This window comes from Phyllobates terribilis, unplaced genomic scaffold (assembly GCF_046119375.1).
Source record: "Phyllobates terribilis strain yellow unplaced genomic scaffold, ASM4611937v1 Scaffold_2__4_contigs__length_985480577, whole genome shotgun sequence".
Classification (NCBI taxonomy): Eukaryota; Metazoa; Chordata; class Amphibia; order Anura; family Dendrobatidae; genus Phyllobates; species Phyllobates terribilis.
In genome coordinates this window covers 750,722,514-750,740,588 of record NW_027362762.1, presented here as the reverse complement: position 1 = coordinate 750,740,588, position 18,075 = coordinate 750,722,514, and the positions used below count along the sequence as shown (strand labels likewise).

The following is an 18,075-nucleotide window of genomic DNA, read 5'->3' as shown; positions in this document are numbered from 1 at the left end:
AGCACAGCTCTGTCAACTGTACAGTGGCAGCAATGAGGTACAACACATCTGCCCCTATTCAAAACAATGGGAGTGGATCTGCAGTACCCCTCTGACCACTATACGGTTGGCAGAGCTCCACAACTGAGAACATCCAGCCATTATCAGCCCCTGGAACAGCTGATCTGTGAGTCTGTTTGTGTGTCGCACCTCCACCTGATCCGATACTGATGAGCTATTCTAAGGATAAGTAATTAATATAAAAGTAGTGGAGAACCCCTTTAATGGATATGTCCAATGCGAGCTCCATTTCACAGTTCATATATAAAATAAATCTATGTTAAATTTGAGTAACTTTCTAACTCACAATCTCTACAAGATAATTAATACAATGCTTTATAGTCCAGAGCTACATCCTGCTGTTTGTTATTGGAAGCAGTTAATAAACTTGTTGTCAGACACCCCACAAACAGCCTAAAACATCTAATGCAATACTGGAATCAGGATAGCGGGCACTGCCTTGCATGAAGGCAATGTGCGGGCCAGAGGAGTACCTAGGGGTTCAGCTCAGTGGGGGCAAAACATCTGAGTAGCCCCTTACCAGGTAACCAAGTTAACAAATATGCTGGAACACCCTAACTGTAGCCTCAACTTGTCTGCAGCGTTTGCAATAAAGACACATTTGACTTATTACCTTACCAGTACTGTGCCCATCTATTCACAACCTGAACAAACTCCAAATTCACCTCACTGCTGAGACGTCAACTGCCATATGTGTCCCTATTACTGCATATGGTGTGTGGCAGAAAAACAGTACTCCCCATGGTGCCCCATATAATGATGCCGATCACTGTGCCTCTTTCAAAGTAAAGTGTCTCCTTTCTGTCCTCCAGCTATTAATGTCCTGTGCAAGTGCCCCAGAACACAGTGCACACATTTTGCCACCTAGAAAGCAATAATGCCCCCCTATGTGCACCTTTGACAGCCACAATACACTGAGTGTCTTAATAACAATAATGCTTCTTAAGTGCCCACTTATCATTCAATTATGTCCCGAGTCCCGGCATTTACAGTACTAATGTTGTAAATCCCCTCATTTACAATAATAATGTCCCCTGAGTCCCCCCATGTACAGCTTCCCTATACACACTAAGATGGACCCACAGTACCCCTATGCACAGTGCCCCCACAGTAGTCTCCAAACCTTTATGATGGCCCCCACAGCAGTCCACACCTTTGATGGCCCCACAGTAGCCCCCACACTAAATGATGCCCCAACGAAAGTTCTCACACTGTATGATGGCTCCCACATTGTATGATTGCCCCCACATTGTATGATGGCCCCCACAGTTGTCCCCACACTGTATGATGACCCTCAATGTAGCCCCCTACACTGTATGATGGCCCCCACAGTAGCCTCCACACTGTATGATGGCACTCACGGTAGCCTCCACACTGTATGATGGCCTCTACAAGTACAAAAAAAACCATCATATCCTCACCTAACCCCAGATCCTGGTGAGTCCACCGGCAGACAGCTGCAAAGTGTGGGTAGACCAAAGAGGTGATGTCATCACGCCAGGGCACAGACAGGACATCAGAGTCTCAGCATGATGATGTCATCATGTCACTCCCCCTGGGGCTCATGGAGTACCTCACCCTGCCATTCTGCAGGCCGCAGGCCTAAAGCAACCTTTGGCCTATAGAATGGAGAGCGGTAGTGCTCTACTGTAGAGTTTTATTGTATCAGTACGCTGTGCACTCCAATAAAGTTAAGACTGGTGGTCACTCCAGGTGGGTCCTCTGAGTAGCTACACTACAGGTGCTGCCAGTGCCATGAATGATTAAAAGATGATTATCAGCTCACCTCCATGAAGGCAATTGCAAGGTTCTCGGCAAGGAGACAGCCATTCCTGCCCAGTGTGGGACAGCAACAACTCAAGGAAGAAATTGATGCTCCAGCCATTTCATGTTTCAGACCATACCCAGGTCCTTATTCATAAATAATAATCTTTATTTTTACACTGCACTAACATATTCCACAGCGTTTTACATATATTATCATGGCTGTTCCCATTGGGGCTCACAATCTAGATTCCCTATTAGTAGGTCTTTGGAATGTGTGACGAAACCGGAGAACCCAGGGGAAACCTACTCAAACACAAAGAGAACATACAGACTCCTTGCAGATGTTGTCCTTGGTGGGATTTGAACCCAGGACCCCAGCGCTGCAAGGCTAACCACTGAGCCACCATGGCTAATTATCAATGAATGAAGGCTTGGATATTGTCTGAAACATCATAGGAAAAAGGAATACGGTAAATCTTTTTGGATATACCTGAGACTGTCACGATTTTAAGATGTTGGAATAAAGCTAACTATTTTATTGGAAAACATAGTTGATTAGAGCCTGTTTTGGTCAGAAATCTGCTAGTGCAAATGGGCCATTAACCAGCAAGAATTGCTGAGAGATTTGATCTATGGAAATTGTCAGTGTTCTGAGGAACCGCACACAAAAAAAGGCATACTGAGAGTATCATTGAATGCTTTTTATTTTGCTTCCCTCATGTCCCGAAAAATACACTGCAAGGTGAAGTATAACAACGTTTCAGGTGATGAGAACTTTGTCACTCTATGTACAAATCGATGAATGTTTGCATATGAACACTCTATTCAATCTCTATAGGACTGCCAAGATGCTTCTCTATTCAATCCTGACCAATCCTGACAGCGGACCAACATTTTTGTGATTGCTATATTAGAAGGTTTTCAGATTTTCCTATATCTTAATTGTGTGGAAATGTCCAAACTTCCTTTAAGAACTTATTTTTTTGCTGTCAGTGTTTCTACATTTTCATTATTAATTTATATGAAACAATTTAAAGAAGTTGTCCACTACTTATACATTGATGACCTATCCTTAGGATAGGTCATTGATGTGTGATCGGCTGGGGTCTGACACCCGGCACCCCCGCCGAACAGCTGTTATCGGTGATGGCGGCGGCAGTGCCGGGTGTCAGTCCCCAGCCGCAGTGTACTACACATCTCCCTCCTATTGATGTGAATAGGAGGCGGATGTGCAGTACCAAGCCTCGGCCACTACAAGTAGACTGAGCAGCTCTGCAAGTGAGTACTTTCTGCCAGCAGCCGCCGCCGACACCGATAACGGCTGATCGGTGTCGGACCCCGGCCGATCAGACATTGATGACCTATCCTAGGCTTAGGTCACCAATGTAAAAGTAGTAAACAAGCTCTTTAAATGTGTAAATATCAATTTACTCTACTAAAAGCAATGTACATAAGTCTATTATCAGTATGTGCTGTAAGAACTGGCTCATAAACCAAGAACTGGTGACGCCCTGAAAAAGTGTTTTCAGACTGAGAAGACGATGGCAGCTCCTAGGACATATCTTCAAATAGCCCAGTTCTATTGTTATACGTGTCTGAATTACTGTCCTCCCAATGTAATCTGTAATCTCTAACCTCTTGCTTCCTTTTGCATTTGAAACTCTGCAGACACTGTAATTCTGTGGTTTGCGTAGTCTGTATACAGTGGCGCAAAGACACACATTAGTCTTTTATTTTAAACACTTTTCAATTTTATTTTCATGAAACAAAAGAGAATAATACTGTCTAGTTGCACTCAGAAAGTTCTCATTTTATTTTGAGGATTATACAGCCATTTCGACATGGTAATTACATCAGCCTCATCAGGTCTCAGAGATATATTTATTCATGTATGGAATTTTTATTGTGAAATCAAATGATAGCTCTGCCATAAGGACCTGCCATTCTTTTTTAATTTTTTCATTGTCATATTCCAAAATCTATTTCATTTTTATTTTTCTATCAATGTAGCCATATGGGGGAAACACGGAGAGCACAAGAGTAGTTAGCAAAGAGGCAAAATCTTTATTAATGATACATGATCACAACAGTAAAAAGTAAATAAAGAAATGACATAGCAAGGGGATCGGGAAAACACAGTGCCGAAAGCTAGACCGCCCCTGGCAAAACACTAGCTAAGCAATCCAAATTACAAAAATGCAAGTAAATCAACAGGCATAAGGAACACTCCATGGGTATATAACCACAGATAAGAACAGTAGATAAAAATGCAAGTAAATCTACAGGCATAAGGAACACCCCATGGGTATATAGCCACAGATAAGAGCAATAGATAAATATCACAATTAACCCCTTTAAAAAGTCAATGAGGCAAATATACACACTCAGGGTAAGTATAACAATCACTGAGTAGTGACAATTTATGTGAACATCCAAGATAGGAGTGAGTTACGTAACTACCCTATGCCATGTAGTGCTAGATAAAGAAATGTATAGAAAGAGTACCCGGACCTAAATGAAAACACTCACCCAGTGAGAAAATGTCCGGGATACAGAACGCTCGTTCAAGTTGCCCAGTGTCAGAGTGTCCAAAAGACAGGAAGCTCGCAAGGTGCCAGGGGAGTCAAAGACCGTGCTGCATGTGAGGACGCGCCCCGACGCGCGTTTCGCTTTCTTTTTCAAGAGGCGCTGTATGTCTGCCTGACAGGACCTGATTATATACGCCCACAACTAGTCATGTGATGCTTAAAACAGAAACTCATTGGAGTATAGCGGCGCGTGTACCCGAAGCCGCGCCCCCCGCTACCAACGTCACAGCTGTCAAGTCTCGAGCGCACACCAGGGGGCGTGCCTAGGAAACGCCCCCGGGGGCGCGCCAGGGACAGGAGACAGCCGGACGCGGGCACGGGCCGGCAAAGAGCCGGAAACTATATGCACCATCAATGTGTGAAAGGAAGCAGAGCTCAGTGAGACAGACCAAGAGTAGTGGGCTGAAAACTGAATAATAAGATACACAGTAAGTAAGACAAAAATGCTCTTAGGCATAGACATATACATGAAATAGCTTAGTGGAACATGATTATAAAAAAGAGATCCATTCAATAACTCTAGATGGTTATAATAAATACCCAAAGGGGTGAGTATAAACAAGTCAGAAAATATATGTATAAATATAAGGACTAATCAATAGAGCCATTTCCGACGGGGAGAAAGATGAAAAAATGGAGGAACTCTTGAAAGATGCTCCATCATGTCCGCTATAGGATGCCTTGAAACAAGGAGTGAAAAAGGTCCATATGGCACACATAACCAATGTATTAGTAGCCACGAGTCTAGAAACATAAAAAAAAAAAACACAATTAGAAACAGGATAAAAACAGGCTAAAAACAAGAGCACGGACTTTAGATCAGAAAGAATAATGAACACTGAGGGAGAGCAAAAGCCAGATACAGGGAACCCAATCATAAGTATGAAGAAAAGCTCAAATTTTCATTAAGGCCGCGCGGTGCCAGGGTGTCAAGGGCACTAATCCACCTGGCCTCTTTTTGTGCAAGGCAGAGTTTATAGTCACCCCCCCGAGAGCCCAGATGTACCACGTCGATTCCACGCACCAGGAGGCTGCGTGGGTCACAGTCGTGTACTTGTTTAAAATGTCGCGGTAAGGTTCTGAGCTCCCGGGGGTCCGACACAGATTTGGCTGCGCCAATGTCCCGCACATGCTCCCGCACCCGTACCCTCAATTCCCTTGTGGTGAGACCAACGTAGATTTTCTTACAGCTGCACGTGGCGTAATAGACCACGTGCGTAGTACCACAGGAAATATATCTGAGGATTCGGTAAGTGCGGGAGCCATCCGAGCTCGTAAAGGACGAACTACGAAGGACATTGGCGCAGGCTCTGCAATGGCCACATGGATAGGACCCAACCCTGGGACCGCGCGACCCAAACGGATTAGATGCTGGTGGGACATAATGACTTGAAGTAACCAGATCGCCCAGATTTTTAGCGCGTCTGGCAGTCATTAATGGAAATGGTCCCACCACGTCCCTCAAGGAGGGCTCCGCCCCAAGAACATTCCAATGTCGTGAGAGGACCCGCCTCATAGAGAGCCACTCATGATTATAAGTGGAAATGAAGCGGGTCCTCTCAGGAGGCCCGGAAAGAGAAGGTCTGGGAGAGGGATATAATAGAGAACTGCGGGGGGTGCTGCGAGCTCTACCATAGCCACGGCCGATGCAGCGATTACTGTAGCCTCTCTGTTTGAAGCGTTGAGTTAGTACTGCCGCCTGCATTTCGAAGCTAGACTCCGTCGAGCAAATACGCTTAATCCTTAGGAACTGTCCGACCGGGACGGCCCTAATGGTAGAAAGGGTATGACCAGAGGCAGCATGCACCAAGGAGTTCACCGCTGTGGGCTTCCTGTAGACGTCAGTCTGAATGAGGGAGTGCGAGTCCACCATCAGAGTGACATCCAGGAAGTCCAAGCGTGTAAGGCTATAAATGTACGTCAATGTAGCCATATGAGGACTTTGCTTTTGTGCCATGAGTTATGTTTTTAATGGTGCTATTTTATGGAACATACAATTAATTTATTAGGTTTCAGTATTTTTTTATTTTGGCTGGGGGGGTGCAAAAGATAACAGCAATTCTGCAATTTTTTTGTGTTAATTTTTTAGGTTTTCTTTTTACAGCGTTTACGACACAGTATAAATGACATACTAAAAACGCGTATATTCAACGTATCATCACAATTAAGGCGTTATCAAATTTTTAACATTTATTCTACTTATATATTTTATAACTTTTGCTGAATATGAACAATTACGGAGACCTATAATTTATTAATTTTCCCGTGGATCAAGCGGTGGAAGGCTTTGTGTTTTTTTTTTGCAGGATGAGTTGACATTTTTATCAGTATCATTTTTGGGTTATGCAAACTTTTGATCACCTTTTATTCAATTGTTTTTGAGATGGGATAAACAAAAAATAGTAATTCTGCCATCGTTATTTATTTAATTTTTTTTATAGCGTTCATTGTACAAGTTAAATAGCATGATACATTTTTAGCTCGTGTCATTATTGACACCGTGATACCAATAATATGTTCCCTTTTCCTAACTTTTTATGTCTAACCATTTAAATGTGACTCTCACTATTGATATTATTGGCTAAGGGGTTTAACTGTCCAAATCAAAGGTAGCTTCCATACCAGCTATTACTATGAGCTACAGCCCTGCCCCTGCCTTCGATCTTTTGGGTGCACTGAGAGCTCCTGTAGAATCAATCTGAGGAAAATGTACATCATGGTGCAGGAATCAACTTCTGACCCTGACATTCCTTTCTCATCATAGGTCAGGAACAGGCGAAACAAATGTGATGTATAGATTTGCATTAGGCCACATTTTGGCTGCAAATCCCAGCCTGACCATGGGGGTTATACACACGTGGTCAAAATTGTTGGTACCCCTCTTTTAATGAAAGAAAAATCCACCATGGTCACAGAAATAACTTGAATCTGACAAAAGTAATAATAAATTAAAAATCCATGAAAATGAACAAATGAAAGTCAGACATTGCTTTTCAACCCTGCCTCCACAGAAATTTTTATAAAATTAAATTCATGAAATAGACCTGAACAGAAATGATGGTACCCCTAAAAATAATGTGACAAAAGGAACATGTTAAATCAAGTTGTTTCCACTAATTAGCATCACAGGTGTCTACAATCTTGTAATCAGTCAGTGGGCCTGTACATAGGGCTAAAGATACTCACTGTGCTGTTTGGTGACATGGTGTGTACCACACTCAACATGGACCAGAGGAAGCAAAGGAAAGAGTTGTCTCAGGAGATTAGAAAGAAAGAAAATTATAGATAAGCATGTTAAAGGTAAAGGTTATAAGACCATCTCCAAGCAGCTTGATGTTCCTGTGACTACAGTTGCACATATTATTCAGAAATTTAAGATCCATGGAACTATAGCCAACCTCCCTGGACGTGACCGCAGGAGGAAAATTCATGACAAATCAAAGAGACGGATAATACGAATGGTAACAAAAGAGATTAAAGGTGAACTTGAAGCTCAAGGAACATCAGTGTCAGATCGCACCATCTGTCGTTGTTTGATCCAAAGTGGACTTCATGGGAGACGACCAAGGAGGACGCCATTGTTGGAAAAAAAATCATAAAAAAGCCAGACTGGAATTTGCCAAACTACATGTTGACAAGCCACAAAGCTACTGGGAAAATGTCCTATGGACAGATGAGACAAAAATGGAAGTTTTTGCCAAGGCACATCAGCTCTATGTTCACAGATGGAAAAATGAAGCATATCAAGAAAAGAACACTGTCCCTACTGTGAAACATGGAGGAGGCTCTGTTATGTTCTGGGGCTGCTTTGCTGCATCTGGCACAGGGTGTCTTGAATCTGTGCAGAGTACAATGAAATCAATAACTATCAAGGGATTCTAGAGAGAAATGTGCTGCCCAGTGTCAGAAAGCTTGGTCTCAGTCACAGGTCATGGGTCTTGCAACAGGATAATGACCCAAAACACACAGCTAAAAACACCCAAGAATGGCTAAGAGGAAAACATTGGGCTATTCTGACATAAATCCTATTGAGCATCTTTGGAAAGAGCTGAAACATGCCGTCTGGAAAAAGCAACCTTCAAACACAAGACAACTGGAGCAGTTTCCTCATGAGGAGTGGGCCAAAATACCTGTCGAGAGGTGCAGAAGTCTCATTGACAGTTACAGGAATCGTTTGATTGCAGTGATTGCCTCAAAAGGTTGTTCAACAAAATATTAAGTTAAGAAGAACCATCATTTCTGTCCAGGCCTATTTCATGAGTTTAATTTTTTTTAAAATTCTGTGGAAGCAGGGGTGAAAAGCAATGTCTGACTTTCATTTGTTCATTTTCAAAGATGTTTAATTTATTATTACTTTTGTCAGATTCAAGTTATTTCTGTGACCATTGTGGGTTTTTCTTTCATTAAACGAGGGGTACCAACAATTTTGACCATGTGTGTAATCTAAACCAACAGCATTATAAGGATCTAACATGCTGTTAGGTTGAGGCATTAGACCCACAGTCAATTGCCAGCACAGAATGACTGTTGAAACCAAGTACAGATGCTCAGTGCATTGTGGTGTGGAGAAACATTTATATACACCTTCCCTCCTGCATGTTTCCCTTCCATTCCCACCTCCTTCTTCTTTGATTGACAGGTCTGACTTCATAGAGCCAGAGAAGGGTGGAGATAGATGGAAAACAAGCAGGTGGGAAGGTGTAGTTAAATGATTGGCCCTGCCATGTAAATACTTTTGTGCTGACAGAGTCCCTTTAAACGTGAACAGAAAAAAATATGAACCAAAATTTTACTTTTTTCTATATTTGTGTCACACAGAAAAATTATATAAATTCCACAAATAATTTTATGTACCCTAAAACAAAGCTAAAAAATATTATCATTTGTTTCGTATAAAACAATGTCTCATACAGCCAGGTCAATGAAAAAATAAAAAGATAGTTGCTGAGAATATGATAGGCAAAAATTGGAAAAAAAATGTATCCCATTCATGCCTGTCACTAATAGGTTAATGTTATCTATTCGTTGATCTTGTTGAAGATAAAAAAAAAAACACCCATAGTTTAATAAAGTTTCCAAGAAAAATATGATTTATGTATTTATGAATTATGTATTACAGTGGTGGCCAAAAGTATTGGCACCCCTGCAATTCTGTCAGATAATACTCAGTTTCTTCCTGAAAATGATTGCAATCACAAATTCTTTGGTAAAATTATCTTCATTTAATTTGCTTGCAAGGAAAAAACACAAAAGAGAATGAAGCAAAAATCAAATCATTGATCATTTCACACAAAACTCCAAAAATGGGCCAGACAAAAGTATTGGCACCCTCAGCCTAATACTTGGTTGCACAACCTTTAGCCAAAATAACTGCGAACAACCGCTTCCGGTAACCATCAATGAGTTTCTTACAACGCTCTGCTGGAATTGTAGACCATTCTTCTTTGGCAAACTGCTCCAGGTCCCTGATATTTGAAGGGTGCCTTCTCCAAACTGCCATTTTGAGATCTCTCCACAGGTGTTCTATGGGAGTCAGGTCTGGACTCATTGCTGGCCACCTTAGAAGTCTCCAGTGCTTTCTCTCAAACCATTTTATAGTGCTTTTGGAAGTGTGTTTTGGGTCATTGGCCTGCTGGAAGACCCATGACCTCTGAGGGAGACCCAGCTTTCTCACACTGAGCCCTACATTATGCTTCAAAATTTGTTGGTAGTCTTCAGACTTCATAATGCCATGCACACGGTCAAGCAGTCCAGTGCCAGAGGCAGCAAAGCAACCCCAAAACATCAGGGAACCTCCGCCATGTTTGACTGTAGGGACCGTGTTCTTTTCTTTGAATGCCTCTTTTTTTTTCCTGTACACTCTATGTTGATGCTTTTTGCCAAAAAGCTCTACTTTTCTCTCATCTGACCAGAGAACATTCTTCCAAAACATTTTAGGCTTTCTCAGGTAAGTTTTGGCAAACTCCAGCCTGGCTTTTTTATGTCTCGGGGTAAGAAGTGGGGTCTTCCTGGGTATCCTACCATACAGTCCCTTTTCATTCAGACGCTGACGGATAGTACGGGTTGACACTGTTGTACCCTCGGACTGCAGGGCAGCTTGAACTTGTTTGGATGTTATTCGAGGTTCTTTATCCACCATCCGCACAATCTTGCGTTGAAATCTCTCGTCAATTTTTCTTTTCCGTCCACATCTAGGGAGGTTAGCCACAGTGCCATGGTCTTTAAACTTCTTGATGACACTGCGCACGGAAGACACAGGAACATTCAGGTCTTTGGAGATGGACTTGTAGCCTTGAGATTGCTCATGCTTCCTCACAATTTGGTTTCTCAAGTCCTCAGACAGTTCTTTGGTCTTCTTTCTTTTCTCCATGCTCAATGTGGTACACACAAGGACACAGGACAGAGGTTGAGTCAACTTTAATCCATGTTAACTGGCTGCAAGTGTGATTTAGTTATTGCCAACACCTGTTAGGTGCCACAGGTAAGTTACAGGTGCTGTTAATTACACGAATTATAGAAGCATCACATGATTTTTCAAACAGTGCCAATACTTTTGTCCACCCCCTTTTTTAGGTTTGGTGTGGAATATATCCAATTTGGCTTTAGGACAATTCTTTTTGTGTTTTTTCATTGAAGACAAATTAAATGAAGATAATAATACCAAAGAATTTTTGATTGCAATCATTTTCAGGAAGAAACTGAGTATTATCTCACAGAATTGCAGGGGTGCCAATACTTTTGGCAACCACTGTATGTATGATTATGTATGCAAGTGCATACTGTACACCAAAATTATTTTAAATAAATGAAAGGATCCAGTGAGTATCTTCTATTGGTTAGCAATAGTTAGCTTCTATAAAGGGGTTGTCAACTTCTGCTCCTACTGAAGGTAAACAATAGTTAGAGGGGTTGTTGTTCTTAGTAAAAAGCTAGGAGAGTGCATCTAATCAAATTCTGCAGAGCTAGGACTTAACCCTGTCCTGCATGGCTCCTCCCCTCTACCCAAAGTCAGGCGCTAGGCACCCATCTGTCAACACACAGCACTTACAGGGCTCTGCTACCTACACATTACATGCAATGTTTTGCCACTTGCACATCGGCTCTGCCGCCGGCACATCCTGCACACAGACTCTGCTATATGCAAATTATGAAGACACTCACTGCCTCAGTCATGCTCTCAGTCAATCACCACAAGCAAATATACAAGACACACAATTCTTTCACAAGTACCATAATGCTCTGCAGATAGACAGCCTCACACAGCTCTGCTACACATGCACTGACGCTGGTCTGTGCTCAGTACATTGCATCCTCCTTTCTAGCCAACACAGTGAAAGGAAATTCACAGTGAAAGCAAATAAATGAAGCAGGGACTCAAGGAGAAGTCATTATTATGGGGGACTTCAACTACCCTGAAATACATTGGGGGACAGAAACCTGTAGTTCAAGCAAAGGTAATAGGTTTTTGACAACTATGAGAGACAATTACCTTTCACAACTGGTTCAGGACCCAACAAGAAGGGGGGCACTGCTAGACCTAATATTAACCAATAGGCCAGACCGCATATCAAATATACGAGTTGGGGGTCACTTGAGTAATAGTGATCACAAAATAATAAGTTTTCATGTAAACTTTAATAAGATGTGCAGTAGAGGGGTCACAAGGACACTAAACTTCAGGAAGGCATATTTCCAACGGTTGATAGATGATCTTAGTGCAATAAACTGGGACGATATCCTGAGACATGAAGCTACACAAAGCAAATGGGAGACATTTATTAGCATCCTGAATAGGACCTGTGCACAATATATACCCTATGGGAATAAACATGCTAGAAAGAGGAGGAAACCACAATGGCTAAATAGAGCTGTAAGGGGCGCAATAAGTGACAAAAAGAAAGCATTTAGAGAACTAAAGCAAGTAGGTAGTGATGAGGCATTAAATAAATATAGAAAATTAAATAAATTCTGTAAAAACCAAATCAAGGCAGCAAAGATTGAGGCAGAGAGAATCATTGCCAGAGAAAGTAAAAATAACCCCAAAATATTCTTTAACTACATAAATAGTAAAACAACAAAAAAATTATAGTGTTGGTCCCCTTAAAAATTGTCTGGGTGAAATGGTGGATGAGGATGAGGAAAAAGCCAATATGCTAAATGATTTTTTTTCAACAGTATTTACACAAGAAAATCGCATGACAGAAAACATGATTAGTGATAACAAAAATTCTCCATTAAATGTCACTTGCTTAACCCAGCAGGAAGTATGGCGGCATCTAAAAATCACTAAAGTTGACAAATCCCCGGGCCCGGATGGGATACACCCGCAAGTACTGCAGGAATTAAGTAACGTTATAGACCATTATTTTTAATCTTTAAAGATTCCATAATAACAGGGTCTGTATGACAGGACTGGCGTATAGCAAATGTGGTGCCAATATTCAAAAAGGGGACAAAAGCTGAACTTGGAAATTATAGGCCTGTAATCTTAACCTCTACTGTGGGTAAAATCCTGGAGGGTTTCCTAAGAGATGCTATACTAGAGTATCTGAAGAAGAATAACCTCATGACCCAATATCAACATGGGTTTACGAGGGACCGTTCCTGTCAAACTAATCTGATCCGTTTTTATGAGGAGGCAAGTTTCGGACTGGACCAAGGAAATGCAGTGGATGTTGTGTATATGGACTTTTCAAAAGCTTTTGATACGGTTCCACACAAAAGGCTGATACATAAAATGAGAACAATGGGGATAGGGGAAAATATATGTGTGTGGGTTAAGAATTGGCTCAGTGATAGGAAACAAAGGGTGGTTATTAATGGAAAACACTCAGACTGGGTCTCAGTTAACAGTGGGGTACCACAGGGGTCAGTATTGGGCCCCCTTCTTTTTAACATATCTATTAATGACCTTGTAGGGGGCATACAGAGTAATATTTCAATATTTGCAGATGACACTAAACTCTGCAGGGTAATCAATACAGAGGAGGACAATTTTGTATTACAGGAGGATCTATGTAAACTAGAAGCTTGGGCTGATAAATGGCAAATGAGCTTTAATGGGGATAAATGTAAGGTATTGCACTTGAGCAGAGCTAATAAAATGTATAATTATATGCTTAATTGTAAAACACTGGCAAAACTGTCACTGAAAAAGACCTGGGTGTATTGGTGGACGACAAGCTCACGTTTAGTGGCCAGTGTCAGGCAGCTGCTGCAAAGGCAAATAGAATAATCGGATGCATTAAAAGAGGCATAGATGCTCATGAGGAGAACATAATTTTACCTCTATACAAGTCACTAGTGCAACCACACTTAGAATACTGTGTACAGTTCTAGTCTCCGGTGTATAAGAAAGACATAGCTGAACTAGAGCGGGTGCAGAGAAGAGCGACCAAGGTTATTAGAGGACTGGGGGGTCTGCAATACCAACACAGGTTATTACACTTGGGGTTATTTACTGTGGAAAAACGAAGGCTTAGGGTGATCTTATTACTATGTACAAGTATATGAGGGGACAGTACAAAGACCTGTCTACTGATCTATTTACTCTGAGGCCAGAGACGGGGACAAGGGGGCATCTTCTACGTCTGGAGGAAAGAAGGTTTAATCATGATCACAGATACGGATTCTTTACTGTAACAGCAGTGAGACTATGGAACTCTTTGCCGCATGATGTTGTAATGAGTGATTCACTATTAAAATTTAAGAAGGGCCTGGATGCCTTTCTTGAAAAGTATAATATTACAGGTTATATATACTAGATTCCTTGATAGGGCGTTGATCCAGGGAACTAGTCTGATTGTTGTATGGAGTTGGGAAGGAATTTTTTTCCCCAATATGGAGCTTAGTGTTTGCCACATGGGGTTTTTTGCCTTCCTCTGGATCAATATGTTAGGCTATGGGTTGAACTAGATGGACTTAGTCTTCCTTCAACCTTAAAAACTATGTTACTATGTTATTTACATCATGTGACCTTGTTGTTACCATAGCCGACTCCTGGCGGCATACCGGACTACTGGGTGCTACAGCTTTAGCCCATAAGTCCCAGAATAATGGAAAATCTCGTCCAATAACAATAATATGCAACAAGTCCTTGACAACTCCCACTTGGTGAGACATGGAACCACAGTCTGTGCGTATGTCCCCCTGGGCCATGTTATAGTTCTTGGAGTCTCCATGGCTACAGCTTACCCCCAGACGCTTCCCAGGGACTAACACAGGTGGAAGTGTGGCTCTTACCAGGGTCACCAAACTCCCTGCGTCCCAAAGTCCCGTCACTTGGACACTGTTCACAGTCACCTGGTCCTCCTGAGGCCCCTCGCCAGGAGGAGGAACAGCACTGCAGGCAGGGTAGGCAAAGTAGGAATTGTGCTGGCCAAAGCTGCAGTCCATTCGTTCTGAGACTAGGTCAGTCCCACCATCTCTCTGTACCGAGTTGCTATGTTAACCTTGCCCCCGGCATTGCGAACCCCGGTTCTCCTCTGAACTATTCCTCTTGAAGAGAAGGCTCCCAGCTCTCATCTCTCTCCCGAGCCGCACCAGCAACACCATGACACCGCAGCAATGTCACTGTCCGGCAGAGCAGCTTCTCCATGCTTTCCAACTGTTTTTGCACTGCTGTAGCTGACTTTACCGAGGACATTCAATCTTTACACTTCAATCGCCTGTGCTCTTTGGGACTTCACACCCGCATTTCATCCATTAATTGTAGGATTCACTCTCTCAGATAGGCATTAGCTTTCACACAGGTAATATGGTTTGGTCCAAACAGTGGCAGTTTTATTGCTTTCAAAACCAAAAACAGCCTCTTCTTGGCATAGATATCACAGCAAATAAACAGTTCAATCAGCAGGCACATATATGTCAGTGCAGGCTCACCCAGATTACAGTCCTTTCTCCCAGAGCAAACTTCATACCCAGAAGATGCACGATCCCACCAGTCTCAGTACCCCATTCAGTCCGAGCTCCAGCAGCTTTCAGTGCCAAACCGAAGTATTCAACTCTGGACACAGTTCACTGTCACGCAAGGTGTAGGAAAGACTCAGTGCAACATGAAGGGAAGGAAGAAAAGGGGCCCAGACTCTAGGGAAAGGGGGTAATGGAGACCTCCTAGGCTGACCTATATCACCCTGTCTCCCCTAACGTCCCTATATTGGTTCCGCACCAATCTTCGCACAGAAACCTCACCCTGTCTTTCCCTGGCATTTGGCCCTGGCTAGGGAAGGGAGGGGATGAGCGCTAGTCGATCCCCACTGACAACTAAAGACTAGCGATGAGCGAGCATGCTCGTTACTCGAGATTTACGAGCATGCTCGGGTATTTTTCGAGTATCTTCAGCGTGCTCAGGTGTTATGTTTGAGTCACGTCGTGCGCATTATTTGCGACTGTTTGACAGCTTTAATACATGTGAGGAATGCCTGTTTCTTAGGCATTCCTCACATGTATTAAAGCTGTCAAACAGTCGCAAATCATCACTACTAAAGACAACAAGGGGGAACAAACAAGGGGAGATAGCTTAGTTTTAGTCGACTTCAGAGAGATGAACACACATCCTCTTAGCACCAGAGAGGAAGAAGTACTGCACTTGCTCTGAGCCTTCACAAGAGATCATGTGAGTATCGCCGGCACCTCCCTCTAGCAAACAGAAGGTATTTATACACCCAGGCCAGGGGTTAATTAGCAAGAGGAAGGTAGCTGTCCCTGAAAGACAGCTTCTAAGAAGGTGTCTGTAATGCCAAACGAAGAGATCTCCTGCAACCAACTGCAGTGCGACTGTCAGTCACTTCTGACACACCCGTGACATTCACACTGAACAGTCTGCAGCTTTCACATGGTTCTCTGCAGCTGCCACAAACAGAATGCTCATCTTTTCTAGCTGACCTATGCAGTCTCCATTCTGGCACGTCTCACTCTCTCAGCTACAGCTCACATTTTGGCTAGTCACTCACCAGCAGCACACTCGACTCTGCTCCATCCAGCAGACTGACACATCTAGTTAACACAGGCCCTGGCACTTAGTAAAAAGCTATGCAGATGCATCCAATAAAATCCTGCAGAGCCAGGGCTTAACCCTGTCCCACCTGGATCTGCTACTATATATATATATATATATGTATATATTCGTACATATATAGTATATATCTCTATAGATATAAATATATACTGTATAAATGTGTGTATATATATATGTATATATTATTCATGATTTGGATCATCGCAATGTTTGCACACATTAACCATTTATTAAATAATCTGAAGAACTACCTTATTGCTTTACTATAATTGCACTTACACCAATGCTAATAAACCCTGGATATGGATGCTTGAACCATTAATATTACTTGCTGACTAGCTAATATAATTTGTGCTTGGCTTTTTTATTTTCAATGTTTATTTTTTTATTTTAGGATCGGGATATTCACCACTAGAAGATGATGAGGATGCTGCTTATGCTCGCTCTAGATATCGCTATGGAGGTGATTGCTTTGCTTATAGTGCTTGCTAAAACAAAACTACTTATTGCTTCACTAAGAATTGCTTACAAAATTGCTTTACATGACAATTATTTACAACTATTCATTCCCCTTCTTTATTAGGATATATTCTTTGTGTCATTTTATTTTTCAAATATTTCTTTGGGATTTAGCAATGTAAATTAGAATAAAAAGTAGAGTTTTATATGTGTGTTAATAAGTGTTATTATCCAGAAGAGTTATCATTTTAATTGTTTTTCTATAATTGCTTCCAAAATACACTTATATAATGTAATACACTTATACAATGCAAGCAAATGAATCAGACATTTCAGTTAAAGGAGTACTCTCAAGTTTGGAAGTTATCCCCTATCCGTAGGATGGGGACTATCTCCCTAATCACTGGGGGTCCGACTGCTGGGGCCCCACCAATCCATAAAACTTGGCTCCAAAGAACCCCATGTGAATGGAGCAGTGGTCGATCGTGCGCACTGTTGCTCCATTCCTTCTTATGCGAGTGCCAAAGATCGGCTATCTCCGGTGCACAAATTACAATTGAATGGAGTGGCTGTATGCATGATTGAACACTGCTTTATTCACATGGAGCTCTACAGAGCCCTGTTCTTGGGATCCATGGAGTTCCCAGTAGTCGAACCCAGAGCGATCAGGATATTCAATAGATGTGAATAAATTCCAAACTTGAGAAAATCCCATTAAATTCTTAGGGAGTCAATGGTATAACTTGAAGCTTATGTCTCCTACCATGAGGTTTTAATAGTATTGGCCTTCTCACATGACCTTAAGGACCTTTTGGGACCCTCTAAACTCCAGCGCTTGAGTGCGACTGCAAACTCTGCATCTACTATAGTAACACCCTTGACGCCATACGTCATGTCCAATAACACTATTAAGCTGCAGATACATGGTTAATTCGCAGGTTAGTAACAGTGTGAAGATGTCCAGCCGCCGTACTAAAAGTACATCACCTAGAAGAAAAGGCACTTTATTTTTCCGGGAGCTGCCAACTTCCAATCATTATAGTGTGCCGGCATGTTTTTAGTCACCACTGTAATCACGGCCCAAAACACTTAGACTTACAGCCGGCTCTGCACTGATGCACTATATAGCTGGATAACAGACAAAGTGCTGGGGTACGGCTTACAGCCACCGCTCAAGGTATAGTG

The 18,075-nt window shown here is 42.2% G+C and overlaps 1 protein-coding gene across 3 annotated transcripts in view; it reads left to right on the top strand.

Annotated features, from left to right (window-relative positions):
- Positions 1-18,075, top strand: part of SRPX (sushi repeat containing protein X-linked) — a 152,051-nt gene that overhangs the window by 82,580 nt on the left and 51,396 nt on the right. The window contains exon 2 of one of the 3 annotated variants that reach the window (XM_073667287.1): positions 16,826-16,894. The exons of the other annotated variants lie outside the window; for them this stretch is intronic. Coding sequence (XP_073523388.1) covers positions 16,826-16,894 — 69 coding nt within the window. The remainder of the gene's footprint in view (positions 1-16,825; positions 16,895-18,075) is intronic. 3 annotated transcript variants of the gene reach the window in all.